General features: G+C 50.5%; 1 protein-coding gene across 2 annotated transcripts in view; it reads left to right on the top strand.

Annotated features, from left to right (window-relative positions):
• The window catches only part of LOC125454444 (receptor-type tyrosine-protein phosphatase-like N), a 191,300-nt gene that overhangs the window by 48,171 nt on the left and 125,280 nt on the right, over nucleotides 1-17,849 (top strand). For both annotated transcript variants that reach the window (XM_059647552.1, XM_059647553.1), the window contains 3 exons: nucleotides 8,934-9,068; nucleotides 14,864-14,898; nucleotides 17,093-17,454. In XM_059647552.1, the coding sequence (XP_059503535.1) occupies nucleotides 8,934-9,068; nucleotides 14,864-14,898; nucleotides 17,093-17,454 (532 nt within the window). The remainder of the gene's footprint in view (nucleotides 1-8,933; nucleotides 9,069-14,863; nucleotides 14,899-17,092; nucleotides 17,455-17,849) is intronic.

Genomic DNA, 17,849 nt, shown 5'->3' with positions numbered 1-17,849 from the left:
GTCGCCCCGTTTGTGCAGATGTTCAGGATGTGTTTGATTTCACGTGAGGAATGTTTCTCCCAAACGTCACAGGCTGACTTCAATATTCCACCAACGTGGTGTTCGTTCAGAGCGTGGTTAATCACAGAATCCTGACAGTGTGGAGACAGGCCATTTGGTCCATCGAGTGCACACTGACCCTCTGAAGAGCATCCCACCCAGACACACCACCCCCTACGCGATCCCTGTAAGTCTGCATTTCCCAGGGCTGACCTTCACATCCCTGTGTCCTACGGGAAATTTAACACAGCCGTTCCGTCCTAACCTGCACACCTTTGGACTGTGGGAGGAAACCGGAGCACCCGAAGGAAATCCACGCAGACACAGGGAGAATGTGCAAACTCCACACAGACAGTCGCCCGAGGCTGGAATCGAACCCGGGTCCCTGGCGCTGTGAGGCAGCGGTGCTAAGCACTGAGCCACCATGAGATGCCGAGATAATCCATTCCCCAGTTGATTGAGGGATTCGAGGCACTGTGGAAAACTATCCAGTATTTCTTCCACATAGATCCTGCAGTGGAATCTTCTCACATTTGCCAGAGAGAATGCATGGAATCTCATTTTAATGTTTCATCTGAAATTTGTCACCCCTGGCAGTGCAGCACTCCCTCTGTGCTCAGCCTTTCATAATTGTCAAAGGTCCAGAGTGGGACTTGAACCCAGGACCATGAGGGTCAGGGACAGGACTGCTGCCCACTGAGCCACAGTGATTAAGTAGAGTGGTCTTACAGAGCATTGGAATAGTCAGCTCGAGATGTCACAGACACACAGAAAACAGGGGTAGGAGTGGGCCATTTGGCCCTTCAAGCATGCTCCATCATTCAATATGATCATGACTCCAACTCACAAACTATTCCCAGTTTCTCCCCCATACCCTTTGATCCCTTTAGCCCTAACTCCTTCCTGAAAACATTCAATGTTTTGGCTTCAACTGCTTCCTGTGGCAGAGAATTCCACAGGCTCCCTACACTCTGGGTAAGAAATTTCCCCTCATCTCAGGCCCAGCCCATGCCCTCAGGCTGTGATCCCTGCCATATACTTCCCGGTCATCAGGAATCCTTCCTGTGTTTACTCTGTCTAGTCCTGTTAGAGATCACCCCACATTCTTGTAATCTCCAGTGGATTCAATCCTAACCAATCCAGCCTCTCTTCATATGTCAGTCCTACCATTCCCAGGAACCAGTCTGGTAAATGTTTACTGCACTCCCTCCATCGCCAGAACATCCTTCCTCAGATAAGGAGATCCAAACAGCGCACAATACTCCATGTGTGGTCTCACCAAGGCTCTGCACAGCTGCAGCAAGACATTCCTGCTCCTGTACTCCAGTCCTCTCACTGTGAAGGCCAACATACCATTTGTCTCCTTCACCTCCTGCTCCAGCTATATATTTACTGTCAGTGACTGGGGCACCTCTCCCTTTCCCAATCGATCACCTCTCAGAGAGCTATCTGCCTTCCTGTTATTGCTCCCAAAGTGGATAATCTCACAAGTATCCACTTTACTTGCCAAGATTACAGCATGATGGTGAAAGTGCAGTGTTGTGACAGCCGCTGACTCTAGACACCTCCTCCCTCTGCTCTGTGCCCAGTGCCTGGTGCAGTGTGGTGACTGTCTCACTTTTGGTATCTCTCCCTATTAGAGAGGGAGGGAGGGAGAGAGAGAGAGCTGTGACCTTATTACCTGTTGTGACCATAAAGAGAGCAGTCAGTGCTGAGGCAGAAACTGAGCCAGGAGCGGACAGGCTGGAATGTGCATACTTTGTGACGGACGCGGACAGGCTGGAATGTGCATACTTTGTGACGGACTCACTACCTGCTCACCTCTGAGTCAAAATGCCTTGTTGCTCTTACTGTTCCTGCAATTACTTACTTGCCTTGTAGAGGTTTATAAAATCATGAGGGGCATAGATAAGGTGAACACTGAGGATCTATTCCTGAGGGTGAGGGAGTTCAAAACTAGGTGGTTTTAAGGCGGGAGGAAGATTTAAAAAAGACACATCGGGGCAATGCTTTTACACACAGAGGATGGTTCGCGTGTGGCATGAACTTCCTGAGGAAGTGGTGGACGCAGGTACAGTTACAAAATTTAAACGATATTTGGATACGTACATGAGTAGGAAAGGTTGGGAGGGGTATGAACCAAATGCAGGCAAGTGGGACTGGGTCGGTTTGGGAACATAGTCAGCATGGACTGAGTTGGATCCAAGGATGTGTTTTCATGCTCTATAACTATATCCCAATCCATGTTGCAAGATGTAGAGCTGGATGAACACAGCAGACCAAGCATCATGAGAGGAACAGGAAAGCTGATGTTTTGGGCCTAGACCCTTCTTCAGGAATGAAGAATTGATGAAGAATTTTTAAAAAGAACTTGATCATGACATGCAGTGATACTGAGATGCTGCTTGGCCTGCTGTGTTAATCCACTTTGTTATCTCTCATTGCATGCAGTGTCAGGCTGTGACCAGCTAGTGGCACTGCTGAGCTGTTTTCTCCCCCCATTGCTAAGCACAGACTCTCCATTGTATAGAGTGTCCCCTCTAAGTGCAGCCCGTTCAAACCACCAAAATCTTTGAGTTATTTTTATCCCCCCTGTCTTTCAATGCCTGCTCTCTGCTGCCTGCATTTCAGTTCCATCAGGGTGGCTCAGTGGTTTGCACTGCTGCTAGAGACCTGGGTTTGATCCCAGCCTTTGGGCAACTGTTTGTGTGGAGTTTGCACACTCTCCCCGTGTCTGCGTGGGTTTGCTCCTGGTGCTCCGGTTTCCTCTCACAGTCCAAAGGTTAGGTGAACTGGCCATGCTAAATTGACTGCGGTATGCAAGGTAGCTGGGTTAGCCATGGGAAATACAGGGTAGGGTAGGGAGCAGGAGGCTCTTTGGAGGGTCAGTGTGGGCTTCATGGGCCGAATGGCCTGGCCCTCATTCTAGAGATTATATGAAGGATGCAGGATGTGTGCCTTTAAATCCAATTCCCTTCTGGAGGCCAGAAAAGAGTGTAGGCTTGGTTTGCATTTGTATCATGCCTTTAAATTAACAAGAACAGCTCACATATGTACAGCATTTTGCATAGCCATCAGGCTTCTTAGTGAAGCACTTCCCAGACACTGTGGTGACCCAGAAACTGGGCGGCCAGTCTGTGCAGAAAAACCTCCCACAAGCATAAGTGTAATGTCAACCAGGTGTTCTGTTCTTTGTGACCTTGACTGGAGAGTTAAGCAATGGCCAGGACTCCAGGGAGAACTCTCTGGCATCAACAAAGTCCCTCATTGACCAATCCGAGCCAACTTGCCTAATTTGAACTTCAACACCAACTCTGCATTTGACAATCCCCCAGTATATTCTCCCTGACAATGCCTCACACAATCAGACTCAACTTGCCAGCGATTTCTTCTCACAGCAATATTAATTGCTGTTCCCTTTGCTAGAGGGAGTGCTGGACTGTCAGAGATACCAGCTTCCAGGTGAGATGTTACAAGATTCCATCATCCCCTTCACATGGACCTTAAAGCTCACATGGCCAATTATATAGAAGTGTGAAGGTGTTATACCCGGTCTCTTTGCCAATATTGATCCCTTAATCAATGCCTGAAAACAGATTGCCTGATTATTTTTACATTGGTCTTGTTGGTCAGAGTTGGGACATCATGCTGTGGTTGTACAGGACATTGGTGAGGCCACTTCTGGAATACTGTGACCAGTTCTGGTCACCCGGTTGTATGAAGGATGTTATTAATTTGGAGAGGGTGCAGCAGAGACTTACAGGGATGTTGCTGGGACTGGAGGGTTTGAGCTAGAAGGAGAGGCAGGAAAGGCTGGGACATTTTTTCCCTGGAGTTTCCCCTGCTGTTATTAGACTGCTGAATGGACCTCTCTAACTTCAAATAATGCTGATCTTGCTTTGTTTATCTCCTGTGCAGTGTAACCTGCATGCCGCGCTCTGTCTAAGCACCCTATGATCTGTATGTCCTTGCTTACTATGATCTGCCTATACTGCTCACAAAACAAAGCTTTTCACTGTAATTAGGTACATGTGACTACGATAAATCAAATTAAATCATAGGAGGTTGGGGGAGGTGACCTTACAGAGGTCAATAAATCATGAGCGACCAGATGATTAGCCAAGGTCTTTTCCCCAGGGCATGGGTTCAAGGTGAGAGGGCAAAGATTCAAAATGGACCAGATGGGCAACTTTTTCCCACACAGAGGGGGGATGGTCCATGTGTGCAGTGAACTGCCAGAGGAAGTGGTGGACCCGAGATAATTAGGGTGCCTAGCCAGGGACGCCCTCATCCCATGAATGAATAAAAAAAATTTTAAAAAGGTACAATTACAACACTTTTGGACATTTGACCGGCACATGAATACGAAAGGTTTAGAGGGATACGGGCCAAACACAGACAAATCTGACTAGCTTAGTTTGGGAACCTGGTCAGCAAGAACCGGTTGGGCTGAAGGATCTGTTTGAGTACAGGAGCAGGGATGTATTGTTGCAGTTATGCAGGGCCTTGGTGAGGCCACACCTAGAATATTATGTGCAGTTTTGGTCTCCTTTTCAGAGGAAGGATGCTCGTCTCTCAACAGAGTGCAGCGAAGGTTTACCAGAGTGATCCCGGGGATGGTGGGTCTGATGTAGGAGGAGAGAATGATTAGGTTAGGATTGTTTTTGCTGGAGTTCAGACGAATGAGGGGGGATCTCATAGAGAGTTACAAAATTCTAACAGGACTGGACAGGGTAGATGCAGGGGGGATGCCGCTCTCATTTCCTACACACCAGCAGTGACTACACTTCAAGAAAGCCTCAGAGGATACGAGATAACACGGTGTAGAGCTGGATGAACACAGCAGGCCTGGCAGCATCAGAGTGGGAGGAAGGCTGACGTTTTGGGTCGGGACCCTTCTTCAGAGGACAGGAAGCAGCTTTCTTGTTACATTCATCCATGAGATATGGGCATCTCTGGGTGGGCCAGTACTTATTGCCCGTCTGTAACAAAAGTCTCCAGTCAGTCACATTGCTGTGAGTCTGGAGTCACAGACCAGGTAAGGATGGCAGTTTCTTTCCCTAAAGGGCATTAGTGAACCAGATGGGTTTTTCTGACGATGAACAAGCAATGGTTACCGTCAGATTCTTAATTCCAGTTATTTATTGAGTCCATCTGCTGTGAACTACTGCCCTGGCAATGATATAACTTTGGCTGTTGCCTCTCCCAAACGTAATATAATATTATACCACATAAATGCAAATTTGTTCTTTTCATTTGTTCTTTTGGAGTGTGTTACCAATTGATTCTGTAAATCTACAAATACTCCCCCACACATTCGCAGCTAAAATTAATCTGTGTGGGCTCATGGCTTTTTCTGTACTGTATTCGTAATAACTTCCATGAGGTATTTATGTAGCTGTTCCTCTGAGCAAGAGAGCTTTTTTTAAAACTCGCTCGGTTCGAGGCAGCTACTCAGTGTCATTGATGAACTGACTTATAATACACAGCTTTTGTGTTTAAAGGGAAAATGTAAATCCTTCTGAATGACTTTCATTGATAAAAGTTTGAAACCAGTCACACCAAAGTTTTTCACTTCTTGAGAATGAGCTATTCCGGAACCTTCTGTTGTTTTGCCCAATATTAAGCTCTATTGTACGTCAAATGTTCTTTCAAATATGTCGCCAAATTAACGTCAGGACATCATTCTCCCTGACCGCACCCTCCCCAACACCTTTGACCCCTTTCCTTCCCAATATTTCCTCACTCAAGTCGTCAATTCTGATTCTCCGCCAATCTTCGCAACATCAGTTCACTGCTGCTCAACTATGACGGCATCACTTTTTTTGCCTAAAGTTAGCATTTCTGTATTCTTCCACTGGGGGCTGGGGTCTTCCCAAATGGTGAATTGTGGTTGCTTTGGTGGCTCAGCGCTGCCCCACTCCCCCCCGATCTCCATCTCCTCTACATTCTCTCCAAGGCTTGGACACCCTTCCTGAAGTGTGGAACCCCAAACCGAATCAATGCATGGTGAGTGGCTTGGAGGGGAACGTGCCCACACCCACACTCCCGTACCTTTTTTGCCCTGTATCTGCGTGAGCTCTGCTAATTCTCACTGTGTAAATAAATAGAGAGCACTTGAATTTGTATAATGTCTTCAACCTTCAGAACCACTTTGAGTAATTCACCAAAAGATCCTCAGACAGCACCTTCCAAACCCACGACCACTTCCATCCACCAGGGCAGCAGATACATGGGAACACCACCCCCCCGCACGTTCCCCTCCAAGCCACTCACCATCCTATCTGGGAAATACACCACCGTTCCTTCGCTGTCACTGGGTCAAAATTCTGGAATTCCCTCCCTAATAGTATTGTGGGTCAACCTATGTAGCGATTTGAGCTCAGCTCCACCTTCTTAGGGGCAACTAGGGACGGTCAATGCATTGGTTTGGTTTGGGGTTCCACATTTCAGGAAGGGTGTCCAAGCCTTGGAGAGAATGTGGAGGAGATGGAATAAAATAATCTAATAGGGAAGTCATGAGGACAGCCTGGACAGACTGGCATGCTCTCCTTTGAGCAGGAAAGTTAAGGGAAGATTGAATCAAGGGGTGCAAAACTGAGAGTGGTTCTCAGTGGAAGGTGGTGCAGTGGCCAAGATACAGGTTCAGGATACTTTGTAAAAAGGCTCAGAGGTTGGCAGAGAACCTTTCCACACAGTTGTTGTGGTCTGGAACACACTGCCAGGAAGATGCAGATTCAGGAGATAATTGACACATTTACTTGAAACTGGCTGTGGGGAAGTGCGGGGGGGGGGGGGGGCGCGATGTGTTGTGGGAAGCAAACTGAATATTTCTCCCCACAGAAGTGGCACGGTGGCTCAGTGGTCAGCACTGCAGCCTCACAGCGCCAGGGACCAGGGTTCGATCCCACCCTCGGGCGACTGTCTGTGTGGAGTTTGCACATTCTCCCCGTGTCCGCGTGGGTTTCCTCCGGGTGCTCCGGTTTCCTCCCACAGTCCAAAGATATGCAGGTTAGGTGGATTGGCCATGCTAAATTACCCATAGTGTCCAGGGATGTGTGGATTAGGGTAATGGGTCTGGATGGGATGCTTTGAGGGTCGATGCGGACTTGTTGGACCGAAGGGCCTGTTTCCACACTGTAGGGATTCTCTGAGCTGGCACCGAGCCAGGCAACCTGTTTGAGGAGCTGGTGTGATCTGAGTGAGTCATTCTGCACGGTGCAAGTTGGTGTGTGAATGGGTAATTGTCGGAGGAGTTCTAGCATCTCAGGGGGTGGGTATAGCAATCTGACTTGGAAATGTGAAGCTGTGACATCAGAGAGAGAGAGAAAGAGCGAGCCAGTTGCTTTGGGGACCCCAGCTGGAAGTGCAGGCTCTCATCTTTCTCAACCTCATCTTGCATTTGCCCCACCAGCCCCTCCTCTGCCATTCCCCAAATGGCAAAGCAGATCCCAGAGCCTGGGGACGGTTTGCTGACACCTGAGCTGTGTGCAGATGTTGGTCTGGAGTCACATTTAGGCCAGTCCAGGTAAGGGTGGCAAATTCCCCTCTCTGTAAAGGGCATTAGATGAACGAGCTGGGTTGTTCCCTGTAAGACTCTTAATTCCAGATTTTTATTGAATCCAAACTCCACTGTTTGCTGTGGTGGGATTGAACCCTCTTCCCCAGAACATTGCCAGGGTCTCTGGGTTAACAGTTGAACAACCATACCATCGAGCCCTTGGCTCCCCTCTTCCAAAAGCAGCTGATTGGAATCTGTCCCCCCAGAGCATGAGAATCATAGAATCCCTACAATGTGGACACAGGCCATTTTGATCATCAAGCCCACTCTGACCTTTCAAAGAGAATCCCACCCACACCCACCTCTACTTTACCCCTCCAGCCTTGTGTTTCCCACGGCCAACCCACCCAGCCTGCACATCTTTGGACTGTGGGAGGAAACCCACGCAGACACACGGAGAACGTGCAAACTCCACACAGACAGTCGCCCGAGGCTGGAATCGAACCTGGGTCCCTGGCGCTGTGAGGCTGCAGTGCTAACCATTGAGCCACCGTGCTGCCCTGGGCCTTTAATTTATTTGTTTAGTGACATTACCATGACCCCTACAATTTTCCTGGATTGAAAATGAGCTTCAATTTGAAGTGGGGGAGAGCAGATGGAGAATTGAACGTTAAAAACCATCCTGCTAGCTATTTGGGCAGGCGATGGCCTAGTGGTATTATTGCTGGACTGTTAATCCAGCGACCTGGATAACGTCCTGGGGCCCCAGGTTCGAATCCTGCCATGGCAGATGGTGGAGTTTGAATTTAATAAATATCTGGGATTGAGGATCTAATGATGACCAGGAATCCATTGTTGATTGTCAGGAACAACCCATTTGGTTCACTATTGTCCTTTAGGGAAGGAAACTGCCATCCTTATCTGGTTTCGTCTATATGTGACTCCAGACCCACAGCAATTTGGTAGACTCTTAACTGCCCTCTGGGCCATTAGGGATGGGCAATAAATGCTGCCTGGCCAGTGATGCCCTCATCCCATGAATGGATGAAGTATATTTCTGACCTATCCAATAGTGACCCTTCGCAAGGTGGTGCTGAGCTATTGACCCAAAAGAAGGAGTTGGATATAGTTCTTAAAGCTAAAGGGATTAAGGGTGCGGGGGAGGAGGCAGGAACAGGGACTGAGTTGGGTGACCTGCAGTGGTCACACTGAATGCTGAAGCAGGCCTTGGAGGGGCCGAATGGCCTACTCCCGCTTCTGTTTTCTGTTTCCTTGTCTCCTAAAGTTATAATGAATGTCTGCTGTGAGACTCAAAACAACAGATGTTGTGTGTCGATGCAGGCTGCCATTAGCACGTTGCTGCGTCATACTACACTGTGTTTTGTTCCCACAGATGTTGCCATCCAGAGGATAGCCAAAGAGTTGGTGAAGTACGGCATTGATCTCCGAGACCTCAGTGACCAGCAGCTAAACCGCGTGACGGGAGCAATTGGTCAGCTCACCAGGATGGCGGGTCAGCCTGACCCAGGTAAGGCCGTGTGGCAAGCTCAGCGAGACTGAGGGGAGTATGAGGGAAGATCAGGGTTGGGAAGTCGAGGAAGTGGCATTTGTGGGGCTGTGCCAAGTGACGAATATTGTGCACAGCAGAGATTTCAAATATTTTAATATATTCACAGGAAAAGACAGATTAAAAATAAACTATTTCCAGTAGTTGGGGATTCTAGTGGAGGTGTAGCGGACAGTGAAGAAAGTTACCTCAGTGTACAACGGGTCCTTGATCAGATGGGCCAATGGGCTGAGCAGTGGCAGATGGAGTTCAATTTAGGTAAATGTGAGGTGTTACGTTTTGGAAATAAATCAGGGCAGGACTTATACACCTAATGATAGGGTCCTGGGGAGTGTTGCTGAACAGAGTGACCTTGAAGTTCAGGTTCACTGACCCTTGAAGCTGGAGTCACAGGTAGACAGGGAGGTGTTTGGCGCACTTGCCTCTATTGGTCAGTGGATTGAGTATGGGAGCTGGGAGGGTCATGTTGCAGCTGTACAGCACATTGGTTGGGGCTGCTTTTGGAATACTGTGTGCAGTTCTGGTCTCCCCACTACAGGAAGGATGTTGTGAGACTTGAAAAGATTTGCAGCACGATGGCTCAGTGGTCAGCACTGCTACCTCACAGCAGGGACCCGGTTCGATTCCACACTCAAACGACTATCTGTGTGGACTTTGCATATTCTCCCCGACAGCATCTGTGTGGGTTTCCTCCCACGTGTGCGTGGTAGGTGGATTGGCCATGGGAAATGCAGGGTTATGGGACAGGGGGATGAGTCTGGGTGGGATGCTGTTTGGTGAGTTGGTGTAGACTGGTCGGGCTGAGTGGCTTGTTTTCACACTGTAGGGATTCAGTGATAATTTACAAGGACGTTACCGGGGTTGGATGGTTTGAGCGATAGGGAGGGGCTGAATAGACTGGTGCTATTTTCTCTGGAGCACCGAAGACTGAGAGGTGACCCTACAGAGGTTTATCAAACCCTGAGGGACATGGACAGGGTGAATTGCCAAGGTCTTCTCCCCAGGGCAGGGGAGTCCAAAACTAGAGGGGCATAGGTTTAAGGTGTGAGCGGAAAGATTTAAAAGGGACCTGGGGCAACATTTTCAAGCAGAGGGTGGTGTGTCTATGGAATGAGCTGCCAGAGGAAGTGGTGGGGGCTGGTACAGTTACAACATTTAAAAGTCACCTGGATGGGTGCATGAATAGGAAGGGTTTAGAGGGATATGGGCCAAATGCTGGCAAACGGGACTAGATTAATTTAGGCTATCTGGTCAGCATGGACGAGTTGGACTGAAGGGTCTGTTTCTGAGCTCTACATCCCCATAACTCTAACTATTGGCGTAGACTAAGAATGAGGGCCAGTCTATTCAGGAGAGATGTTAGGAAGCACTTCTACAGACAGAGGGAGGGAGAGGTTTGGGACTTCCTTCCACAGATGGCGGTGGATACTGGATCAGATGTTAAGTTGAAATCTGAGAGAGATTCAGTTTTGTTCAGCAACGGTGTTCAGTTAATAGGAGCCAAAGGCAGGTGGATGGAGTTAGGCCACAGATCAGCCCCTGAGCTCACGAAGTGATGGAACAGATTCAAGGGGCTGAATGGCCTACTTTTCCGATGTTTCTGGTTCTGCTTGGGCTTGCAGGGTCTGGAATTTAATCAGTTGTGCGAAACAAGTCAGATTTTGTTTATGGAAGAAACTAAATTTGTGTTTCCCTTATGCCATTCAGAAGCTGAGGGTGTTTGAGACTCTTCCACAGAGAGTGAGGCCTGTTTTCAAAGTGTTCTCCTTGTTGCAATGCAAAAAGTAAATGAATTGAGCACAGCAAGCTCCCACAAAAAAGAACAAGGTGATAATGACCACAGATTCCATGTCGAATGATTTTTTAGTTCGGGGGGCGGCGGGAAGGACCCAAGGCCCTTGGGGTGGACTAACTGTTACAAAAGTGGTGGAGGGGCCCAGCTGAGAGAACAAACATATGGATTAGAAACAGGGAGAGGCCAGTCAGCCCCTCGTGCCTGCTCTAGCACACATTAAGATTCTGATGGACCTGACTACTCGACAGTACTGCCGTCTCCCAGTAACCCTTCAGACCCTTGATCATCCAGAATTTATCTGTCTCTGCCTTAAAAATATTCAAATACTCCGTTCCCATTGCCATTTGTGGAAGACAGTGCTGAAGATGCTCTGGGATGTTAAATATGGCTTCATCTCTGTTTTAAATGGGCAGCCTCTAATTTTTGGACAGAGACCAGGTTCCAGATTCTCCCTCAAGAGGAAGCACCCTTTCCACATCCATCCGATCACATTCCCTCAGGAACTTTCAGTAGTTTCCCTGGTTAATTTCTGTGGTTACATACTAGACTTTTGACATTTCATTTCCTGTTTGAAAGACCGAACCTTTAACAGTGCAGTGTTCCCTCAGCACTGACCCTCCGACAGTGCGGCACTCCCTCAGCACTGACCCTCCGACAGTGCAGCACTCCCTCAGCACTGACCCTCCGACAGTGCGGCGCTCCCTCAGAACTGACCCTCTGACAGTGCGGCACTCCCTCAGCTCTGACCCTCCGACAGTGCGGCGCTCCCTCAGCACTGACCCTCTGACAGTGCGGCACTCCCTCAGCACTGACCCTCCGACAGTGCGGCGCTCCCTCAGTACTGACCCTCCGACAGTGCGGCACTCCCTCAGTACTGACCCTCCGACAGTGCGGCACTCCCTCAGCTCTGACCCTCCGACAGTGCGGCGCTCCCTCAGCACTGACCCTCCGACAGTGCGGCACTCCCTCAGTACTGACCCTCCGACAGTGCTCACTCCCTCAGCACTGACCCTCCGACAGTGCGGCACTCCCTCAGCACTGACCCTCCGACAGTGCTCACTCCCTCAGCACTGACCCTCCGACAGTGCTCACTCCCTCAGTACTGACCCTCCGACAGTGCTCACTCCCTCAGCTCTGACCCTCCGACAATGCGGCACTCCCTCAGTACTGACCCTCCGACAGTGCGGCACTCCCTCAGTACTGGCCCTCCGACAGTGCGGCACTCCCTCAGTACTGACCCTCCGACAATGCGGCACTCCCTCAGTACTGACCCTCCGACAGTGCGGCACTCCCTCAGTACTGACCCTCCGACAATGCGGCACTCCCTCAGCGCTGACCCTCCGACAGTGCAGCACTCCCTCAGTACTGACCCTCAGACAATGCGGCACTCCCTCAGTACTGACCCTCCGACAGTGCGGCACTCCCTCAGTACTGACCCTCCGACAGTGCTCACTCCCTCAGCACTGACCCTCCGACAGTGCGGCACTCCCTCAGCACTGACCCTCCGACAGTGCTCACTCCCTCAGCACTGACCCTCCGACAGTGCTCACTCCCTCAGTACTGACCCTCCGACAGTGCTCACTCCCTCAGCTCTGACCCTCCGACAATGCGGCACTCCCTCAGTACTGACCCTCCGACAGTGCGGCACTCCCTCAGTACTGACCCTCCGACAGTGCGGCACTCCCTCAGTACTGACCCTCCGACAGTGCGGCACTTCCTCAGTACTGACCCTCCGACAGTGCGGCACTCCCTCAGCGCTGACCCTCCGACAGTGCCCACTCCCTCAGTACTGACCCTCCGACAGTGCGGCACGCCCTCAGCACTGACCCTCCGACAGTGCCCACTCCCTCAGTACTGACCCTCCGACAGTGCCCACTCCCTCAGCACTGACCCTCCGACAGTGCGGCGCTCCCTCAGCACTGACCCTCTGACAGTGCGGCACTCCCTCAGTACTGACCCTCCGACAGTGCGGCGCTCCCTCAGCACTGACCCTCCGACAGTGCGGCGCTCCCTCAGCACTGACCCTCCGACAGTGCAGCGCTCCCTCAGTACTGACCCTCCGACAGTGCGGCGCTCCCTCAGTACTGACCCTCAGACAATGCGGCACTCCCTCAGTACTGACCCTCCGACAGTGCGGCGCTCCCTCAGCACTGACCCTCCGACAGTGCCCACTCCCTCAGCACTGACCCTCTGACAGTGCGGCGCTCCCTCAGCACTGACCCTCCGACAGTGCGGCGCTCCCTCAGCGCTGACCCTCTGACAGTGCGACACTCCCTCAGCACTGACCCTCTGACAGTGTGACACTCCCTCAGCACTGACCCTCTGACAGTGCGGCCCTCCCTCAGCACTGACCCTCCGACAGTGCGACACTCCCTCAGCACTGACCCTCTGACAGTGTGACACTCCCTCAGCACTGACCCTCTGACAGTGTGGCTCTCCCTCAGCGCTGCCCCTCTGACAGTGCGACACTCCCTCAGCACTGACCCTCTGACAGTGCGACGCTCCCTCAGCGCTGACCCTCTGACAGTGTGGCTCTCCCTCAGCACTGACCCTCCGACAGTGCGGCTCTCCCTCAGCGCTGACCCTCTGACAGTGCGACACTCCCTCAGCACTGACCCTCTGACAGTGCGGCTCTCCCTCAGCGCTGACCCTCTGACAGTGCGACACTCCCTCAGCACTAACCCTCTGACAGTGCGGCGCTCCCTCAGTGCTGACCCTCCGACAGTGGAGAGGGAGGAGGTAAATGAGCAGGTGTTGCCCTTCGCCAGTTACAGGGGAAGATGCCAAAGGGCTGTGGGGAGGTATTGGGGGTGAAGGAAGTATGGACCAAGGTGACCCTGAGGGAACGGTCCCTGTGGAAGGAGGATAAGGGAGGGGAGGGGAATATGTGACTGGAGGTGGCGGAAATGGTTTCTGATGATCTTCTGGATGTCGATGCTGGTGGGATGGTCTGTGAGGATAAGGGGAACTCTCTCGCTGTTGCGGGAGGGAAGAGAAGGGGTGAGGGTGGACGTGCACGAGATGAGTCAGACCTGGTTGAGGGCCCTGTTGACAGCAGAGCTGGGGAATCCTTGGCTGAGGAAGAATGTGGACATTTCGGAGGCTGTCTTGTCAAAGTTGGCTTCATATGAACATATGCGATGGAGACGGAGGAAGTGAGAGAATGGGATGGAGTCTTTACAGGAAGTGGGGTGTGAGGATGTATAGTCCAAGTAGCTGTGGGAATTGGCGGGTTTGTAGTGGATACTAGTTGCCAGTCTCTCTCCAGAAATGGAACAGAAATGTCAAGGAAGGGAAGGGAGGAGTCAGCGATAGACCACGTGAAAGTAAGGGCAGGTGGAAACTGGAGGCGAAATTGATGAAGTCTTCCAATTCCAGATGAGAGAGGGAAGCAGCACCAAAGACATCATCGATGTCTCAGAGAAACCGTTATGGGTGGGGGCTGGAATAGGACTGGAACAAGGAATGTTCCACATACCCCGTGAAGAGACAAGCATAACTGGGGCCCGTGCGGGGTACCCATGGCCACCCCTCGTACCTGAAAAAAATGAGATGAGTTGCAAGAGAAATTGTTGAGGATCTGGATGAGAACTTCAGGATGGCTCAGGTGTTTGCTCCAGGAAGAAGCGGAGAGCCCTGAGACCCGCCTGGTGGGGAATGGATGTGTAAAGGGATTGCACATCCACAATAAAGAGGAGTAAGGAAGGGTCACCGGACCCGAAACAGTACCTCTGATGTTTCCTTCATGGATGCCGCCATGGATCCTGAGCTTTTCCAGCAACTTCTGCGTTTGTTCCTGATTTGCAGCATCTGCAGTTCTTTTGTTTTCTATTTCATCAATTAACCGTAGGCACCATCATCATCTTTTGTATGATGACCCTAATGGTACTATGTAAATGCAACTTGAGTCCTTTGTGAATGATTCACTGTAAAGAATTAATATCTGCCCCTTCTCTTACAGCGCTGATGGAGAAAGGCAGTTCGATGCAGAAAAAGGTGAGATTTACAAATTGGAGATTGGCCGTACAGCATGTGGACCTCTATGTACTGTTGCCTTCTTAAGCCTTGTTTCTGACAGCTGAATGAAGGCCTGGTGTGGGGAAAGGGACATTGTCAGACTGTCCCACCGATGAGAAGAGTTTTGATTTTATATTCTCTACTGAGCAACCTGAGCACTTAGAAGTGTGAGTCCCTTCCTCAACCTGTCCACCTCCCTGTCTTGAGATGCTTCTCAAAATCTATCCCTTCGATCAAGCTGTTGTTCACCTGTCGGAGTGTCAGCAAACCCGGTTCACTGTTGCGTCTATGAAGGTCTTTGGGGATGACCTTAAGGTGCTGTATAAATGCAAGTTGTGAACAATTTGGAAGAGAGCAGTTTCTGTATCATCAGCATGCAAAAACATCTTGGACCCTGGGACGTTTCTTGGGTTAATAATGAGGTGGAGGTCTGGAATTTGAGTTTTTATAAATTCATTTGCCAGACAGGCCAGCATTTATTGCCCAGAACTAATTGCCCAGAGGGCAGTTATGAGTAAACCACATTGCTGTGGTCTGGAGTCACATGTAGGCCGGACCAGGTAAGGATGGCAGTTTCCTTCCCTGAAGCCCATTAGTGAACCAGATGGGTTTTTCCTGACGGTCAACGATGGTCATCGTTAGATTCTTAATTCCATCTCTTTTTTTGTTAAGTTGAATTTAAATTCCACCATCTGCCGTGACAGGATTTGATCCTGGGTCTTCACTAGAACATTGCCTGGGTCTCGGTGATCAAACCACTAGGCTATCACTTCCCCTGATCTTCATTGTGATAGAGCCTGGTTCGTCTGAAATGCAAATGAAGATGGTGGCATGGTTGTAATGTCCCTGGACCAGTAACTCAAAAGTCCAGGCTAATGATCTTGTGACAAGGGTTTCAATCCCACTGTGGCCGCTCGTGGAATTGGCTTGATTTGATTCTTTTGTCGTGACATCTCCCTAAGTACAGTGAAAATCTTTGTTTTGCATGCAGCGCAAAGAAGGACATGCAGATCATAGCGTGCTTTGACAGAGTGAGGTATACAATGTTACGGCTGCACAGGAGGGGCATAAGAGCAAGGTTAACATTAGGAAGATGAACATTATTTGAAGTTAGAGAGTCCATACATCAGTCTAATAACAGCAGGGAAGAAGCTGTTCCTCAACCTGCTTGTGCGTGTGTTTCAGTTTCTGTGTTTTCTGCCTGACTGAAGAGGGTGTAGGAGATCATTACTGGGTGTTGGATGATGTTGGCCCCCTTTCCAAGTTGGCTTCCATGGTGGCCCTTGGCTGTGCACACCACCTTCTGTAGCTTCTTATGGTCCTGGGCAGAGCAGTTGCCGTACCAGGCCGTTATGCACCCGGACAGTATGCTTTCGATAGTGCATCTGTGGAAGTTGGCGACCTTATGGAGTTGCCAAATTTCCTGAGCTGCCTGAGGAAGAGGGCATTTTTATGCCTTCTTGACTGTCGCGTCTACATGGGAAGTCCAGCACAGGTTACTTAGTTGTCGTCACTCCGAGGGCCTGCGGTTTAATTGCACTTAATACATTTGGAATTTAGAGTTATTGGTGACTCTGCTTCTCTGGGGAAGGGAACTGCCATCCTTGCCCAGTCTGTCCCTACATGTGACTCCAGGCCCAGAGCAATGGGGTTGACTCTGAACTGCCCTCTGGGATGCCACTCAGATCAATGGTCAATTGGGGGTGGGCAGTAAATGAGGTTGATGGGGGTTTGGGGGGGGGGGGCGGGTGTGTGGGGATGGATGTGGAGGTGATGGTAGCATCGTGGTGATGTCTGTGGTTCATTAGTCCAAAGCCACAGGCCACTATTTGAAAGGTAGGTGCTGAAATTTGAAATCCATTTGGAAATCATCACTGTGACCATGTTCCCACTGTTTCTAAAAAAGAAATGTGCTTGGTTCACCAGCGTCGTTCCTCTGAGGATGGAAATCTGTTATCCTTACCTGATCTGGCCCACACTTGACTCCAGGCCCAACGTGATGTGGTTGACTCTTAACCATATCACAAATTCTGGCCCTCACCAGCGATGCCCACATCCTGTGAAAGGGTGGGGGGATTAAAAAGCTTTTGTTTTTATGTCAATTTTACCAAATTAACGCAGAATGGTAGTGCAGCTCTCGGCCTTATCAAGAAACTTGCTTGTCTCTTTGAAGGCATCCATGATGGAGGGGACTATGCAGCACTGGAAAGAGGTGGAATCAAGAGAGAGCAGCGAATCGCTGATCCCGGACCCAGATTCCACACAGGCCCTGGGCCCTCCGAACGCTGCAGCGGCCAGGCGCATTCAGGCCGTGGTGGCGACCACCTTGGTGGGCCCTGGCCTGAGCGAGCCAGAGGCCCAGGGAGCGGCCGTGGAGTTGGGCAGGCCCCCCGGGCAGCTTGCCAATATCCTGGAGGACCTGGGCTTGGGCCAGGACCCCGAACGGCTGCTAGGGCACAGCGAGGATCTCCAACCGGGCGGGGCCACGGGTTCGCCACGCAGAGAGGAGTACGCCTACATTGTCACCAACAAGAAGTAAGAACACGCGTTCCTCATCTGTGTGTCAATCGCTCGGCCATGTTTGCTCCCGTGTGTTAGGGCCGGTTTGGGACCTTTCAAAAAACTGGCGTTCTTTCACCACTGTCCCCTTCCCTCAGACTGAAGCACCCCCCCCCCCCCCCCCAAAAAAAGGGACATACCTCTGGCCCATTGATGGGATTAAATATTGGCCTCTTTCTCCTCACTGACACACCCCTTGCAATGCTGAGGGGGAGCTGCAGTGTCTGAGGTACCTCTCGTTCGGGTGAGATTCTCACTCGGGTGAATTGAAAAGATAAGCTTCAGGTCTCCTGGCCGTATTGATTCTCTGAAGCATAAATGTCCCCGCTTTAAGGGTTAGCAGATTATCCAGCCATTATTTTGCTGTAAGT

Source organism: Stegostoma tigrinum, chromosome 7 (assembly GCF_030684315.1).
Source record: "Stegostoma tigrinum isolate sSteTig4 chromosome 7, sSteTig4.hap1, whole genome shotgun sequence".
In the NCBI taxonomy this organism is placed as follows: domain Eukaryota; kingdom Metazoa; phylum Chordata; class Chondrichthyes; order Orectolobiformes; family Stegostomatidae; genus Stegostoma; species Stegostoma tigrinum.
The sequence above is the reverse complement of the archived record's forward strand: the minus strand, read 5'-3'. Positions and strand labels throughout refer to the sequence as shown.